The sequence below is a fragment of the Drosophila innubila genome, chromosome X (assembly GCF_004354385.1).
Source record: "Drosophila innubila isolate TH190305 chromosome X, UK_Dinn_1.0, whole genome shotgun sequence".
Lineage (NCBI taxonomy): Eukaryota > Metazoa > Arthropoda > Insecta > Diptera > Drosophilidae > Drosophila > Drosophila innubila.
The window spans coordinates 19,295,825-19,311,759 of record NC_047626.1 but is presented as its reverse complement, the minus strand read 5'-3'; the positions used below and the strand labels follow the sequence as shown (position 1 = coordinate 19,311,759).

The 15,935-nt window shown below is 36.7% G+C and overlaps 3 protein-coding genes across 6 annotated transcripts in view; 2 read left to right on the top strand and 1 right to left on the bottom strand.

Annotated features, from left to right (window-relative positions):
- LOC117790500 (scoloptoxin SSD14-like) overlaps window positions 1-13,798 on the top strand; it is a 28,192-nt gene extending 14,394 nt beyond the window's left edge. For 2 of the 4 annotated variants that reach the window (XM_034629963.1, XM_034629979.1), the window contains exons 2-7: window positions 3,437-3,631; window positions 9,091-9,194; window positions 9,519-10,068; window positions 10,971-11,390; window positions 12,418-13,062; window positions 13,129-13,798. In XM_034629963.1, coding sequence (XP_034485854.1) covers window positions 3,437-3,631; window positions 9,091-9,194; window positions 9,519-10,068; window positions 10,971-11,390; window positions 12,418-13,062; window positions 13,129-13,630 — 2,416 coding nt within the window. In that variant the 3' untranslated portion in view covers window positions 13,631-13,798. Of the gene's footprint in view, window positions 1-3,436; window positions 3,632-4,787; window positions 4,892-9,090; window positions 9,195-9,518; window positions 10,069-10,970; window positions 11,391-12,417; window positions 13,063-13,128 lie in introns of all 4 variants that reach the window. The other 2 variants (XM_034629989.1, XM_034629972.1) reach the window with 2 other exon arrangements.
- On the top strand, window positions 6,016-8,620 carry LOC117790525 (glutathione hydrolase 1 proenzyme-like). The gene is made up of 3 exons (XM_034630001.1): window positions 6,016-6,364; window positions 6,914-7,552; window positions 8,064-8,620. Exons 1-3 carry the CDS (start codon window positions 6,033-6,035, stop codon window positions 8,491-8,493), a joined length of 1,401 nt encoding a protein of 466 aa, XP_034485892.1. The 5' UTR covers window positions 6,016-6,032; the 3' UTR covers window positions 8,494-8,620.
- Window positions 13,799-14,508: 710 nt separating the features above from the next.
- LOC117790439 lies at window positions 14,509-15,771 on the bottom strand. Its single transcript, XM_034629896.1, has one exon. It carries the CDS (start codon window positions 15,521-15,523, stop codon window positions 14,666-14,668), a length of 858 nt encoding a protein of 285 aa, XP_034485787.1. The 5' UTR covers window positions 15,524-15,771; the 3' UTR covers window positions 14,509-14,665.
- Window positions 15,772-15,935: the final 164 nt, after the last annotated feature.

Here is a 15,935-nt window from a genome sequence, read left to right as displayed (position 1 = left end):
TTCTATTAAAATAAATTGGAACTATACCTCTAATATGTATTATAATAAATATAAAAAAACTACATCTAATGAAATTGAAATTAAATTAGAGTGTAAAATATATGGTGGAATAGGGAAAGGTAGAATGGAAACTTGGAGTCATCAATATGCAGTGAAGATGTTATTGAGGGCGGCTTAGATAAAAGCGTTCATCGCAGATTAATTACTTTTTTTTATATTCTATATATTGTAAGAGTTCATGGAATCATTAAATTTATTAAATGACACGCCCATTTCATTGGCTGTTTGTCACGCCAATCACGAAATATATTTAATCGCCTCATGTCATAATAACGACATTAATTAAGTCGGGGAGTGCGGTGTTGGATCTTACATTCGGATTTGTAATCGGACTCCAAGTCGTTAACGGATTGTTAAGCTGCCATATTTGGTTTTGGGTACTGCGCACGCGCCACATGCAGACATAGAGGCAGACGGAGCGGAGACGGAGGTGGAGGTGGAGACGGAGACGGAGGTGGGGGCTTCCTTAGGCATGGCCCAAAGTGACGCCATCGACATGTGTCGCATGCAAATGTGCCACAATTGAAGTCGGTAGAGTCACCTGCTGGAAGGGGCAGGGGGAGTTGAGGGGCGCCGGAACGCAAATTGATCGTTGGCGAGTCCATGCAATTTCCTATAACTCTTTGGTGTGGTCTCTCACCCTCCTTTGTGCTTCATTCTGCTTGTTTTCTTTTATGCCTCAAAGGCGGGCGGCAGCAATGGGGTCGTAAACCCAAATTGCATTCCACATGCCTCAAAGTAATGCTCCGTAATTGTGGCGAGTGCTTCGCTTCAGTTTTTTTGTCTTTTATTTTTTTTTTTTTTGGTGTCGCCTCCGCCTGTTGCCGCCCTCTGGTGTTGTTCTTTTGTTGCTGCTGACCATGCGGCCATTTAACGAAAATGAAATGAAATTAAATGCAGTTGACCTAAAAATAGCAAATAGCCAGGCCATTTCAACCCAGTACAAACCAGGCCAGCACAGACCCGACCACATAAAAGGCGAGCGACCCACTAAACATTACATATTCGCATATTCGTAGAATCGCACAATCTGATTGATCGCGATAACGCAATTAACGTAAAGTTATGAATCTAGATTCTAGATACACCCAGCGACAGTAGGTCGAGGGTTACCCAACAAATACATGCAAATTTATTTGCTTTTTTTTACAAGAATTTTTATAAAAAATATAACCGACTATTTTTATATACTTTTATTTAAATTTTGCTGCTAGCTACTTGCTTTTTGCAATTAATATACATACATGAATGTTAATTGATTTAAAAGTTACGTTAACATTTAAAACTTTTGTGACATGATAATTTAACATTTATATTAAGTGAATATCAAATAAATCATGTAAACAAATGTTTTTTTGTTTTTTCCATTTTTTTAATTTATTTAATTTTTAAATTCTTCTGATATGATAAATAAAGCGAATCAATATTTAAAGTATATTCTAACACCAACGTTAGTGCATTTTACCTACAACATTACGCTGTTAACTAAGTGTTAAGTAGACAACAGCGCTCTTTTACATACAATAACTTTAACGTTGTGCTGTTAGCAAATTTATTTTGTACAGTTTATTGTTGCTGAAATTTAAGTTCTTCTCTCAAAAACGAATTTTCTCTTTTATGAGTTAAGATATAAGAAAATTAACTATGTTAACCACTTTGCCTCTTATAAATTGTCACTATTATTTTCGTCGTCTCCCACATGACAAGATATAATTTTTTGGATTTCAATGTAATAACATAATAAGCTTTAACATACAATAAGTGTTTGTATTTGAATAATTACTTATTTTTCTTATAAACAGTATTCGTATAAGTTGAGCATTTATTATACTTCATCAAGGCTGCAAACCTCCAAAATTTTGTTAAAGGTTCGGTTTGGCGGTTCGAGCCATTGAGCAAGACATCGGTTCGGTTCGCGAATTGGTTCATATACCCCCTAAGCCCAAGGTTTGGGTTCGAACCTTGGCTCAATTTTATGAACTAATTAAATTTTTTTTTTTTTATCAAATTTTGATTATAATTTAAATTTATTTTAAGATTTAAATATTTAAATTGCGTTCTATTAGAAAACCATTAAATTTATGTAATTATTTTTTTTCGAACCGAACCTTTTATTTTAGAAAACGGTTTGGCTTAGGTTCGGGTTTGCAAAGTAAATAATTTTAAGAGTTCAAACTGTTCCGATTCAAACTGCTTAAAAACCCGAACTGAACCGGTTCTTCAATATTAGGTTTAGAACCGGTTTGCAGCCTTGTACTTTATAAATATTTTTGGAAAAATTCGTAGTTTTTTGACAGGATATCAGAATAAGATATTTTTTTTGCAATTAGTTAAGAAGTTTCCTTCCAATGTAGAAGACAACTTCAATTTATAATATTTGCTTTATACAATTTAATCGAATATTTGTATTTTTTTCTGATAGTTAAAGATAGTTTAAATTTTTTCAGCTAATAATATATTTATTAATCACAGATAAAGTTGATCTTTGAAATATTCGAGTTGCTAAATAGATATATGTATATTTTTACTACACATTATGTTTTTGATTTGCTTGAAAAGCTGGTAAGTCCCTAATCACAATAGTGTAGTGTCTGTTGTTGTGGTTTTTATTTGCACTCGCCCATTGAGATAATTGCTGGCTCGCCCTTTTGGTAGCCACTGTCAATAATAACAATGTTGTGCAGGTCATGTGAGGGCAAAAAGGTGGCGATGTTAAGCCAACTGATTTGATGCCCCTCGTGCAACACTCTTTGAACGCGATGGCAATTAACCCAATTCACAGGAAACAATCTTTACTCCACACGTTGCCAACACACCTGCCACCCGCGGCGACGTTGCCAATCACAACATTCAATTATGGTTGTGGCAGCAGCAACAGCAACAGCAACAACTACTCTCGCACTCGCTACTGAATGCATAAAAGAAAGTTGCAAGCAACGTCGGCGCTGGCGTCGCTGTCTGACCCATTTGTGGCACACGCACACAGCAACAATATCGTGGTGTAGCATTAGAATCGGCACGAGAATATATGAATTGAGTGGGGGTAGGGCATGGGTGTAAGTTTGAGACACACCCACAGACACACGCGACCACAACGACCACATCCTGCCATCAAAGTCGACTATCAAAGTTGCCGGCAACGACAACGACAACAGCAACAACATCATTGCTGTTGCTGTTGCCAATGACGCAGGCAACAGGCGATGTTGATGCCGCGTGGCAGGTCGTGTTGTTCATTCAGTTTGCATTTGGACGCGTGCTAAAACTGTTGCATACTTGAGTGCGCGTCGTGTTACAAGTTCATAAGCTGTTGCATACATATCGAACTCGTATCGAACGCTCTTCTGATACGCAACCAATTCGTATTCAATTGCAGAACTTGCAGCAGCAGCAGCAACAGTGCAGCGGCAGCGGCAGCAGCAGATGCTCACAAGATGGTGCACCATAACAACGACGATGCCATGAATAAAATTCCACTCAAATCCGCCAGCGGATTGGACGACGAGGAGAAGAATGGCGGCGAGCTGATGCAGGACACCGCCGCAGCCGAGGAGGCGCGACGCGAACAGATGTAAGTATTCAAATATATATAAATAATTAATTACGATAATAACTAGCGCCAAATCGCTTTCTCCGCAATTTCGACAAGAGTTTCAAATGAAATTTACATAATTACTAACAAATTCGTTTCACAGCCTTCAGAAATGCTTTCGCAATCGCTTTTAGCGAGAGAGGGCATAGTAAAAGAGGGGCAACAATTTTATATTTAATCTATACTGAGAAGGATCCTATCAAAACTATCTATACATATTCATGATTCGATTGTACGTCTGTCCGATTTAAGAAATCTATGTATGTAATTTATCTGATTTATTGTATGATTTAAAATGTGACTTGCGGTATTTATAAGATAATTTAAATATGTCTCTTTAGTTACTCTCAATAGTATAGAAAAGTTAAGTCATACGTATTAATCATTATTTCTATTTATGCTACTTTTTAGGCATTCTGTTGGTATTTGATTTTTAATATTATCAATTTATAATAATTACTTTATTAATTTTATTAAAATACAGTTTTCATTAAATACTTTTAATTTGAAATGTTATTCAAAAATTATTTTTCTAATGATATTAATTCATCATAATAATATTGATTCATTTTATATATATGGAATATTTCATATTTTAAATTTTGTATTGTCAGTCCTCTTTACCCTGATCCCTTTAATTATAATTCATTTTATATATATCAAATATTTTATATTTTAAATTTTGTATTGTCAGTCCTCTTTACCCTGATTCCTTTAATATCTCGATTCACATTGCAGCCTAACTTTTCTAAGCTTATGTTTCCAGAACTGGCGATAACTAATACGTTGCGTTAAATATTATAAAAAAAATATAATCAATATTGAAATTATTTTCAAATTGTATTTATGCATTTTTGAAACGCTGGAGAATTCTACATTATGATGATATTTGTTTCAATCTTTTCGGCTGTTAGTTTATATAAATATAATGTTTAAAATATTAATTTTTAAATACATATATATATTCTTCTTATTTATTTGATATAAGAGTAGTGGATTTATTTAGCAGCAGCAGCTTTCTTAAGCGTAAATTGCAATTCATTCTGGCATGCTTCAGGCTTAGCTGCAGGATATCATCCAGTCGAATAGACTCGACTTAAGCGTGCTAGATTGTTAAATGGTATTGTTGTTGCAGGCATGCAAATGTGCTGGCCTGGATGAAGAAGCTGACGATTGGGGTCATCTGTTTTGTAGGGATTGCTCTGATTAGCTATCTGTTCATCAGCCTGTTGTTCAGTGGTAAGTGGTAACAGGTGACAATTGATAATTGACAACTCAGATAGTCGGCAATTCCACAACTCTAACCCTCAAACACTTAATGGCAATTAATCCCCAACGTACAACAACAGCATCAACAATAAGAACAACAACAAGATGAGAAATGTTGCACATGAGCTTTGCATGCCTCTTGTCATCCGTTTCACAACCTCGCATTCTGCTCTTTTTACTCGTTATGTTTAATTTCTTCTTCTTGTGGCACCAAAAATGTATTGACTACAAACTCTTACACCTTAACTTACTTAACAACAACAATTGCACCTGCAACCACAACAACTATAGACTGGCCAAAGTCAACGCCACTGCGAAGCAACAGCAGCAGCATTGTTGCAACCACAGCGACAACAGCTACAGCAACACCAGCAATATTAGCAGCAGCAACAGAGGCTGTTGCAGCAGCAGCACAATCACCAGCACCGACATCAACAGCACCAACAACCACACCCAAAGCACAACAGCAATCCTCAACAACAATTGCCCCGACAACACCAATAACTCGAGCAGCAAGAGCAGCAGACGATGGGTTCAAATCCAAATTGGGAGTCTACAAGCAGGCGGCTGTCTGCTCCGATAGACAAATTTGTAGTGATATTGGCAGGTATATCCAAATTTAGTACTCGTACATTAAAAGCTCACAAATTAAAGCACACGTTAGTTTAAATCAATTGTGTCTAAAGTGTGAATATCAGAAAGAATTTCCAATCTTTCTGCAATTGGTTTTTTTTATATTTATTTGTTTTAATTATAAAACGTCTTTCAATGTCTTTCTGTATTGTATTAAGTTTTTAAATTAATGCACATATTTATTTCAACATGAAAATATAAGAGGAAATGTGAAATATGCTTTATAAAATTCTCCTTTTCAAGTTTAGAGCCGAATTCAAGAATATCGAGATTTTCAATAATTAAAAAAAATTTGTTTTGAGTTTAAATTTAATTTTTTGTTTACTTTACCAATATGTGAGCGTTTATTGTGGAGAGTTAAGGATTAGGAATGTAATAAGCATTTAAGTTGAGGTTATGGTTGACATTTTAAACGTTAATTGCCCGCAGTGATATATTGGCGAGAAATGGCAGTGCCGTGGATGCCACAATTGCCACAATGCTGTGCAACGGCCTCAACACATTGGAGAACTTGGGAATTGGCGGCGGATTAATGATGAACATATATGACAGATCGAACCGAAAGGCTTACTTTGTGGACGCCAAATCGTCGGAGCCTGTTGCCACCGATCCGAATATGGAATATATCAGGGGAGTGCCCGGCGAGGTAATGGGTTATCATATAGCACATCAACGTTTCGGCAGACTGCCTTGGAGGGAACTCGTTGAACCCTCCCTAAGGGTCTGTCAGACCGGATTCATAATGAACAAAAATCAGGAGACTCTTGTGCGTGAGAAGTGGGACAACGCTGACGAGTCAACGCGACTGAAGTGAGTAAAGGTTATGAATTATTTTAAATATCTCTCAGTTTAGATTAATTAGCGAAGCTGCACAAGAGAACTTCAGTATAGAAATAATATTAGCTAGTTTGAATGTGATTTTACAAACGTTAAATTAATCACATTCTCACAACTACCTTTTAACTAAATGTTTCGCTCAAGTGGTTGACAAATCATATTAGTTGAGTACAGATTGTTTGTTCACATATTTTTTAAACTTTTTCTAGATTTCTAAAAATTAATGAACTAAAAATCAATGCATTGCTGATATAAGTAATTAAATAAAATTATATTACTGATAGAAACAAATTGTTTTTAATTCAATGGGAATATACATATGTTTAAAAATGAATTTAAAGCTTAATGAACATTTTTTTTCTCACATTATTATACTAAAGAGTTGATAGATTCTATAGTTATTGCTTATGTCATAAATAAATAAAAAATAAAAAGCATTGGTAATTTAGCTAAAAGTTGAGAAATTACTAAGAGATATGTCTCTGACTTGATTTAGTAGACTTATACTCTTTTGAATTACAGACTTCTCCGTAATTTTGTAGACCCTGAAAGTGGAAAGCCATACGAGGCGGGTTCGTTGTTAATGCCCTCGGAAAAGCTGTGCAACACATATCAATTGCTGGCCGACAATGGTCCGATGGACTTTTACAATGGGACAGTGGCCAAAATGCTGGCTGAGGATCTCAAGGAGCTGGGCAGTATTATAACCCGCGATGACTTGGATGCATATTCAGCTGAAATGCGATTGTCGATAACAATGCCCCTCGGCCAGGACACCCTGTATGCCGTACCTCCCGTGAGCAGTGGATCTGTTGTATCGCATGTTTTGAGTATTCTCGAGGGATTCAATTTCACTCGTGCTGACTTGGCTGACGATGAATCCTATGCCCTGACCGTTCATCGCATTACAGAGGCCTTGAAATTCGGATTCGCTCGTCGCCTCGAGCTTCGTGATCCACGATCCAAGGAGGTGATCAAACAGCTTAACACTCCGGAATATGCTGCTCAACAGCGTGCCAAAATCAATGATAACCAGGCACTGCTTATTCAGTATAATGGTTATATAATGCACAACACAGAAGATCCATATAGTACATCGGACACTACAGTAATCGCACCTAATGGCGATGCTGTAGCCGCAACCAGTTCCATTAATTCCCGGTAAGTAAAGGAACTTTAATTTGATAACTAAACAAGGTATCTAAAAAATATATTTATTAAATTATGTGAGGATCGGGTGGTGAAAGCGTTGATGAAATGTTGAAGTAAAATCCAACTTATTTCTAATAACGTCACATCTGTTATTATTTTTTTCCTTTTTAAATAAAACAAAATATTATCTAAGAGGCTAAGTGAATAATTATCATTTCACTTGATGCCAATAAAAATAACCGATCACTTATATATAGTATTCTCATTTATCTTGCTCTTCATAATTGTAAATCTTGAGTTCCTTTGCTTTATCGATTTTATATTATCGATTTTTAAGCACAGCAATAAAAGTACTTAATATGATAGGTACTTTTAATTAATTTGTTCGCATATAATTTATTTAAATACCGCCAAAAAATACTAACGGACTGCTATATTATAGAAATGATCAGTCGGAAATGGAACACATGATAATGTGTTGTGATCGATGATAACTTTTAATTCTTGTTGTCCTTTGCAGTGGTAGCTTCAATGTGATTGGACAGCGTACTGGAATTAGTTTGAACATTGCAAGATCAAGAATTAATGAACAGCACCTTAGGTCACAATCGCCGATCTTGCTGACCGATCACGAGGGCAACATACGACTGGCGGTTGCTGTTGACGGTGAGAGCGACACTGTCGAGGTGATTGCTCGAATTCTCTGGTTCAATGAGGATGTCAAGACGGCTGTGGAAATGCCACGTTTCCACAATTTTCAACTCACTAACTTGTTCAATTACGAGGACGGGTTATTGTCAAACTCCGTGCTGTCATTGCTCTACAATCGAGGAGTGAGACCGAGGAAAATAGATCCCATAATGTCCTCGGCTTGTGCCATTGAACGTAATGCGACCGCAATTTATGCCAGTGCCGTTGATCGAAAAGGCGGCGGTGTTGCAGGCTTCTAGCTACACACACTCACACACACACACACACACACACAAGCACACACACACTCAAGTTACACTATGCTACAGCAAACTACTTTGTAGCTGAAGACTTTCGATGGCAACTAAATAAATTAAATCAAATACATGGAAATTTTGTATAGCATACTTTCTTGCGAAAGTCCATTTTCATATGTATCATATTTAATTATTGACAGATTTATTACAGATAAAGCTAGTCTCGTGAATACGTATGTATTTATTAATTTTTATATTTAAATATTTATATTCGAAAGCGAATATACCTCATCCAATAAATTCACATTTATTTCCCAACAGATCTTGCACAATTTTTGAATCTTAAAACTATTGACTTTATGTATACTGAACTTGTATAATAGTTGTTAACTAATATTTAAGACTTAATTATGTACTTATGTAACTACTTATCTCAGTTATAAGAAGCATTCTCCAGATTGTCTTGTGTATACCGGAAATAAATCGGTATAAAAAGTGTTAAAGTTTATTATATTTCATGTCGACATTGAGGTGAAAGTGATTTTGGAGACATTTGTGGCAAGATGTTTGACTAATATTGAATGATTATTGCTGTTGCAGGCGTGCAAATATGTTGGCCTGGATGAAGAAGCTGACGATTGGGCTCATCTGCTTTATAGGCATTGCTCTGATAAGCTATGTGATCATCAGCCTGTGCTTCAGCGGTAAGTGGTAACAGGTGACAATTCCACATCTCTAACCACCCTCACACTCAATGGCAACTAATCCCCACCGAACATACACTATATATATCACCAACAACAACCACAACCACAACAACAACCACAACGATGAAAAATGTTGCACATGAGCTTTGCATGCCTCTTGTCATCCGATTCACCACCTCGCACTCTGCTCCTTTTACTCGTTATGTTAAATTTCTTCTTCTTGTGGCACCAAAAATGTATTGACTACAAACTCTTACACCTTAACTTACTAAACAACAACGACAACAACAACAATTGCACCTGCAACCACAACAACTATAGACTGGCCAAAGTCAACGCCCCTGCGAAACAACAGCAGCAGCATTGTTGCAACTGCAGCGACAACAGGTACAGCAACACCAGCAATATTGGCAGCAGCAACAGAGGCTGTTGCCGCAGCAACTCCACCACCAACAACATCAGCAACAACAACAACAATAACAGCAGAAACAACTAGCACAACTAGCACAAGAGAACATAGCACACATAGCAGCATTGTTGCAACTACAACAACAAGAACAACAACAACAACAACACCACCACCAACAAGCAATCCAAGCACAAGCAACACATTTATAACATTTACTCCAACAGATGAGCAACCGCTGCCACCAACATCGGAACAGAACAACGACAACATTGAAATGACAACAGCAGCCAATGGAGATTACTCAATGGCTGGACCCGCTATGGCAGCTTCCACATCACCAACAACTCCGCCACCGTCGACAGCAACAAAGCTGAACAACAATCAGAAATTCGAGTCCACTTTGGGAGTCTTCGAGAAGGCGGCTGTCTGTTCGGACTCACCGCCCTGCAGTCAGGTTGGAAGGTAAAACAACAGATCTACATAACTTTTATTAAAAAAAAAAGAGTATCTACTAAGCTTGAGAAAATACTGAAAACTATCCAACTTTAATCTATCGGATTCGAGTATAAAAAAAGCGGCTTGAAAAATATATCAAATTAGAGCGAAAATTATACTCAATTCCATAAGACTTTTATATAGGTTTTATGTACTTTCAATAGTTCACTTAACTGTGTAAAATTTAATCTAATGTAGATATATTCAGAGGTGTTCTACAAATCTTCAACAGCGCCAAAGCCACCCAATAGCAATTGTTGGTGTTTCCGAGTTCCAATTTAAATTTTGTTTCCAATTTAAAAAAAAAAAATATCTAACATTAGTCTAACTGAGGTCCATGCCAAATTTCAAGTCTCTAGCTTTACATTCGGAGTTTATGTGAAAAAATTTGACAAAATGTAATATTTATTTATACAAATTTTGTTAACACTGGAAGTAAGCCGATTTTTTTGAATTTGAAAATATGTTCGAAAAACTGAAATCTCTGACATTTAGGGAACACCGACATTTCGATCGGTTGTTTTCAATAGCAATTCTCTTCATAAACTTTAGAGATTTCTGGAACACACCTGAATGTGATTTTTAGATAAAAAAAAAAAAAAACACCCTTCCAGAATAAAATTAGAGTGAAATTGTAGTCCTTAATATCTTTTAATGAGCTTTTCAATAAGGCTGATAATAACTTAATATACTGCAACACGTTGCAAATATTTATGCATCTTAAATTCTTAGTAATATCATTAAGCAGGACTATAACAGATTACACATAGATTTCAGCAAGTTTTTAGTGCAAATTTGTTGAATATTGTGAATATAATTTAAATATTTTGCCTGTCAAATTTTTAAATATATTGTTATCTTATGCACAGCGACATATTGGCACAAAATGGAAGCGCAGTGGATGCAACAATTGCCGCAATGCTGTGCAACGGTCTTTTGACAGCACAGAGCATGGGAATTGGTGGTGGTAACCTCATTAACATCTATGATCGAGAATCGCGAAAGGGCTATCAGATTGATGCCCATATGGTGGCACCATATGCCGCTGATCCCAATATGTTTGATTCCAATCCCAATCCCAATGCCTCGCTGTTCGGACCATTGAGCATCGCTGTGCCAGGAGAGGTCATGGGTTATCATTTGGCGCACCAACGCTTTGGCAAGCTACCTTGGCGTGACCTTGTGGCGCCTTCCCTGAAGCTGTGCGAAACGGGCTACTATATGACAAAGCATCAGGAGATTAGTGTGCGGAACGCATGGCATTTAATCAAGGATAATCCACAATATATGTGAGTAAGACCTTGTAATAATTCCACTATTGCCCTAGATCTGAACTTCATCGGCTTTCACACAACAACGAGTCGAATTCATACAGAGATCTACAAAAAAAAAATTTACTTTAGTCGCAGTCCGACCAGCAAAGGAAGGAATTCTGTATCGCTCTGTGTAATGAATACACTGCGGCAAAAATCTATGAATCTTGAAACATTTAAATCTTAAAAAAGTGCAATTATTTATTTTGAAGGCTTATTTCACATATACACTGATAAAAACATGCTTGTTTTTAACCCATTTTTTGTATAATTCTTGATTTTGTGAGAAAAATATTAGTTTTTTAAAAACTTACCTAAATGTGTGGCAAGAACCTAGATTCTTAAATATAGTAAGAGAAAAAATTTATTCAAAAAAACAATGCTCAAAAAAATATTGTTGATTTTAGAAACAATTTTTTTTATCAGTGTAGCTATGTCACATTTAATAGTCTCCATTGGCGCCGGAAAAGTTTAGCTGTAATTTTAATGCTGTAAAACTTATAAAAAATTTTCTAGAGAAAATTTATTTCATAAATGATATTGGATTAAATGTTATCCGTATTATATATAAACAGATGCAATAGTCCAATATGTAAATAAAAACAAGTGGGAAACGCTAGAGTCGAGATCCCGACCATAGGATGCTCGTTACTTATTTCAATATATATAAAAGTACTTTTAAGAAATTACTACCTAATAAAAACTACTGCATACTTTTAGGTGATTGTATTGAAATAAAACCTTTTTAATAACTTTGGTTATCTATTACTTCCGTTCTACTTGTCCGATCTTGCTGCTGTTAATTAAGAATATAGATAATATTAATAGATAACGTTATTTACCACAAAAACTGTATCATCTTAAAAACTGTGGGTGTGGTGGTTTTTCGCGATTTGCGGGAGCGCAAGGAGGCGTGTCAAAAAATTAAAACAAACTTATGAATACCAGTTTCATAAGTTACGAACCAAATCCTGTAATAAATTAAAATTTTTTTAATTCTTAGGACTGTATTTTTAAACACTGAAACCGGTGAGCAAAGCATGGAGGGAGATTTACTGAAATCACCGAAACAATTGTGCAACACATATCAATTGCTGGCCGACAATGGTCCGTTGGACTTTTACAATGGGACAGTGGCCAAAATGCTGGCTGAGGATCTCAAGGAGCTGGGCAGTATTATAACCCGCGATGACTTGGATGCATATTCAGCTGAAATGCGATTGTCGATAACAATGCCCCTCGGCCAGGACACCCTGTATGCCGTACCTCCCGTGAGCAGTGGATCTGTTGTATCGCATGTTTTGAGTATTCTCGAGGGATTCAATTTCACTCGTGCTGACTTGGCTGACGATGAATCCTATGCCCTGACCGTTCATCGCATTACAGAGGCCTTGAAATTCGGATTCGCTCGTCGGTCTGAGCTGGGTGATCCGCGATTTAATGAGATTCGTGAATTGGTTAGCCAGCTGAACAGTCCGGAGTATGCTGCTCAACAGCGTGCCAAGATCAATGACAGCCATGTGCTGGATGGTCCTCAGGAGTACGGGGCACAATTTGGAACCCAAGAAGATCCTTATGGTACCTCCCACCTCGCGGTGTTGGCACCCAATGGCGATGCCGTATCCGTAACCAGCTCCATTAATTTCTAGTGAGTGTAATCAATGACGAATTGATCGATTGTTGTTTGTTGACATGAATGCTTGATCTTTTGCAGCTTTGGCTCCGGCTTGATTGGACCACGAACGGGCATCATATTGAACAATGGAATGAATGATTTTGGTGTGCAAAACAATTTATTTGGACTGCCACCATCGCCGTCCAATGGAATTGATGTACACAAGCGTCCCATGTCGTCGCAGTCACCAATGTTGCTGGCGGATAACGACGGCAACATACGGCTGGCGATTGGAGCCGCCGGCGGTACCAAGATCATACCAGCAATTGTCGAGGTCGCAGCACGTTTTCTGTGGCTCGGAGACGATCTGAAGGCGGCGGTGGATGCACCACGTTTTTACCATCAACTTTCGCCTGATGTTCTCGAATACGAGGATGGTAAATTTTCAGAAGCCGTGCTGCAGTTGCTCACAAAACGGGGGCACCATTTGAAGCCCTTAACCATTTCAACGTCCTCCGTGGTCTGTGCCATTGGACGCAATGCAACCGCAATTTATGGCAATGCCGATGGACGCAAACGTGGCAACGTTGCGGGATTTTAGATGCATTCACATATACACACACACACAGACACTCATACACACCCACACACACACACACCCACACACACACACACACAAGCAAGCAACACTAGCGTATCGTCAAGTGAGATTAGTTGGAAAAACGAAGCGAGCATCACAGAGAGAATGAGAGAAGTGAAAGTGAGAAGTGCAGGCGAAACTGCAAGTGCAGTTACAGAAAAAAGTATTTAAGCTAGCTATGTCTTTTTTACATACTTATATGTATGTATGTATATCGTATGTTATATACATTTATATGCTACCTACTACTACCTTATATAATAATAATAATAAAAACACATTTTTTTTTCACATTTCATGTTCGACTTTTCAATATTTCAATTATAGTTTCGACAGTATAATATTTCAGGGTGAATTAATTTTCAGAAAATTCAAATTTGGATAAAAAGTTATTTTGCATAAGTTTATAAAAGATAAATGCATTTCCAATTGCTCTTATCTGAATTCTTAATGAAATGTATTTATTATTCCTTATTTTCATTTAAGGCAGAAAACAATTTTAGACAATCTAACATGATTAAGAAAAAATCTGTCTATAATACCATTTCACATATCAACTACTTATGAATTGGACCAAAAATGATATTTGAGAAACTAGTTACAATTGTTTGACATCAAAAAATTGATTGCATAATTGGGAATCATTAATATTAATCCTTAGATATTTTTTTCAAAACATTCTATATTAATCAAAATATCTCCAGAAACAAGTATCTAAAAAAACGCACATTTATTTTATTTCTGTTACTTGTACTCACTAATTTTCAAAAAAATTCTAGCTTGTCTTGAAACGTTTTAGAGCTTCTATAACAGCCAAACAGATACATATTTTCCTCTAGTAATTATTATTTATTTGAAAAGCGAAATATTTATAACAACTGGGTAACAAATTTAAAAGCTTGGTACTTTTGAACACATTAAGGGCTTAAGCCGATATAGATTTGTGTGATTTAACAAAACAATTGGGAAAACGAGAAATGTAATTTAAACGAAACATCAACATGTCAAATAATATTGAGATAAAACTGGGGTAGCGTGTTTCTCGGGCAGTGCATGTTCTTCGGAATCGGTTAGACAATCGAGTTTCTCCGAACCTTTAATTAGTGAGTGGTCGAATTCGTAGACGCACGTATCGAAGGCTGGTGGAATGCGGACGGCCACGTCATTCAGGGAGCTAAGGAATGCGATTTCGATCATATCTGGGTGACTTGCGTAGATGTCGTCTAGCATAGTGATGTACCAGTACATCAAATCATCCAAGTGCTTTAGTTTGACATGGGCAAAAACGAGACCTGCCTGTTCACCATGCTGATGGGGATCAACGAAGGCGGCGATCGAGGTGCGCAGGTCAAGGCAGATGATCACTGTGCGACAGTCGGCGATGAGGGCTGCAAATAGATGGGATGGAATTTCCCAGTCATAGGGCTGCTGATAGATCTTCAAAGATGTTTGTAATATATGAGAAAGCTGCATGCTGATGCTATCAAAACCTCTATTATTTATGAAAACTTGTGTGTAGAACCATTCTTCCAGTTGAAAATCAATATGTTCATGTGAAATTATGGCCGAAATCGCATCCGGAATATTCAGATTCAGAGTTCCCGAGATCAGATCGTGATAAACTTTGTTGCCATCATTAATTGCTTTGCCAATGATGTCCCAGGCAAGTGACGGTAGAGTTGTCGCTTCCTGACTAAAGCTCAGTGTCTTATTTATCTTGTCCGCAATGAGTAAAGAGATTAAAGTACAGGAATTGCTACCACTCTCCTGGTAGTCCCCAAAGCGTGATTGGCTAAAATCCGGTGGGAACCACCAGATGCTCACATCGTTCACCTGCTCGTAAGAACTTGCCATCTTATTTGCAATAGCTTAGCTTGACTAGCCGGGAATAATCGGGAACATCTGCTTTACTCAAAAATGCAAGAGATTATCTTAAAGTCATGAAGAATTGGAATTATTTAAAAAAAGATGTTCGAACTGTAATTTTTACAAGTTATTTGCCTTTGTGGAGAAATGTGTGAACAAAATACCTAATCGACTTGATCAGTTTTTTTTTTTCACAACTAAGTGTTTTCCTGTGTTCTACAAAATTATATTAAAAATATAATACCAAGATTTATCATTATATTTAGTGTTAAATTTAAAACCCAAAATTACTAAAATTAAATTCGCCTCTTTATATTTTATTTAAAGAGAAAGTATAAAATTAAATTAAATTTCTGCATGTTAAAATGCTTTAGTGCTTGGTTTTTATAATTTTTATATA

Bases quoted from the DNA above. Each gene is read 5' to 3' on its own strand.
- LOC117790525 (XM_034630001.1), top strand. From the start codon at position 6,033: ATGCTGTGCAACGGCCTCAACACATTGGAGAACTTGGGAATTGGCGGC. The intron at 6,365-6,913 runs GTGAGTAAAGGT...TTTGAATTACAG, and splicing joins GACGAGTCAACGCGACTGAA to ACTTCTCCGTAATTTTGTAG. The intron at 7,553-8,063 runs GTAAGTAAAGGA...TGTCCTTTGCAG, and splicing joins ACCAGTTCCATTAATTCCCG to TGGTAGCTTCAATGTGATTG.
- LOC117790439 (XM_034629896.1), bottom strand. From the start codon at position 15,523: ATGGCAAGTTCTTACGAGCAGGTGAACGATGTGAGCATCTGGTGGTTC.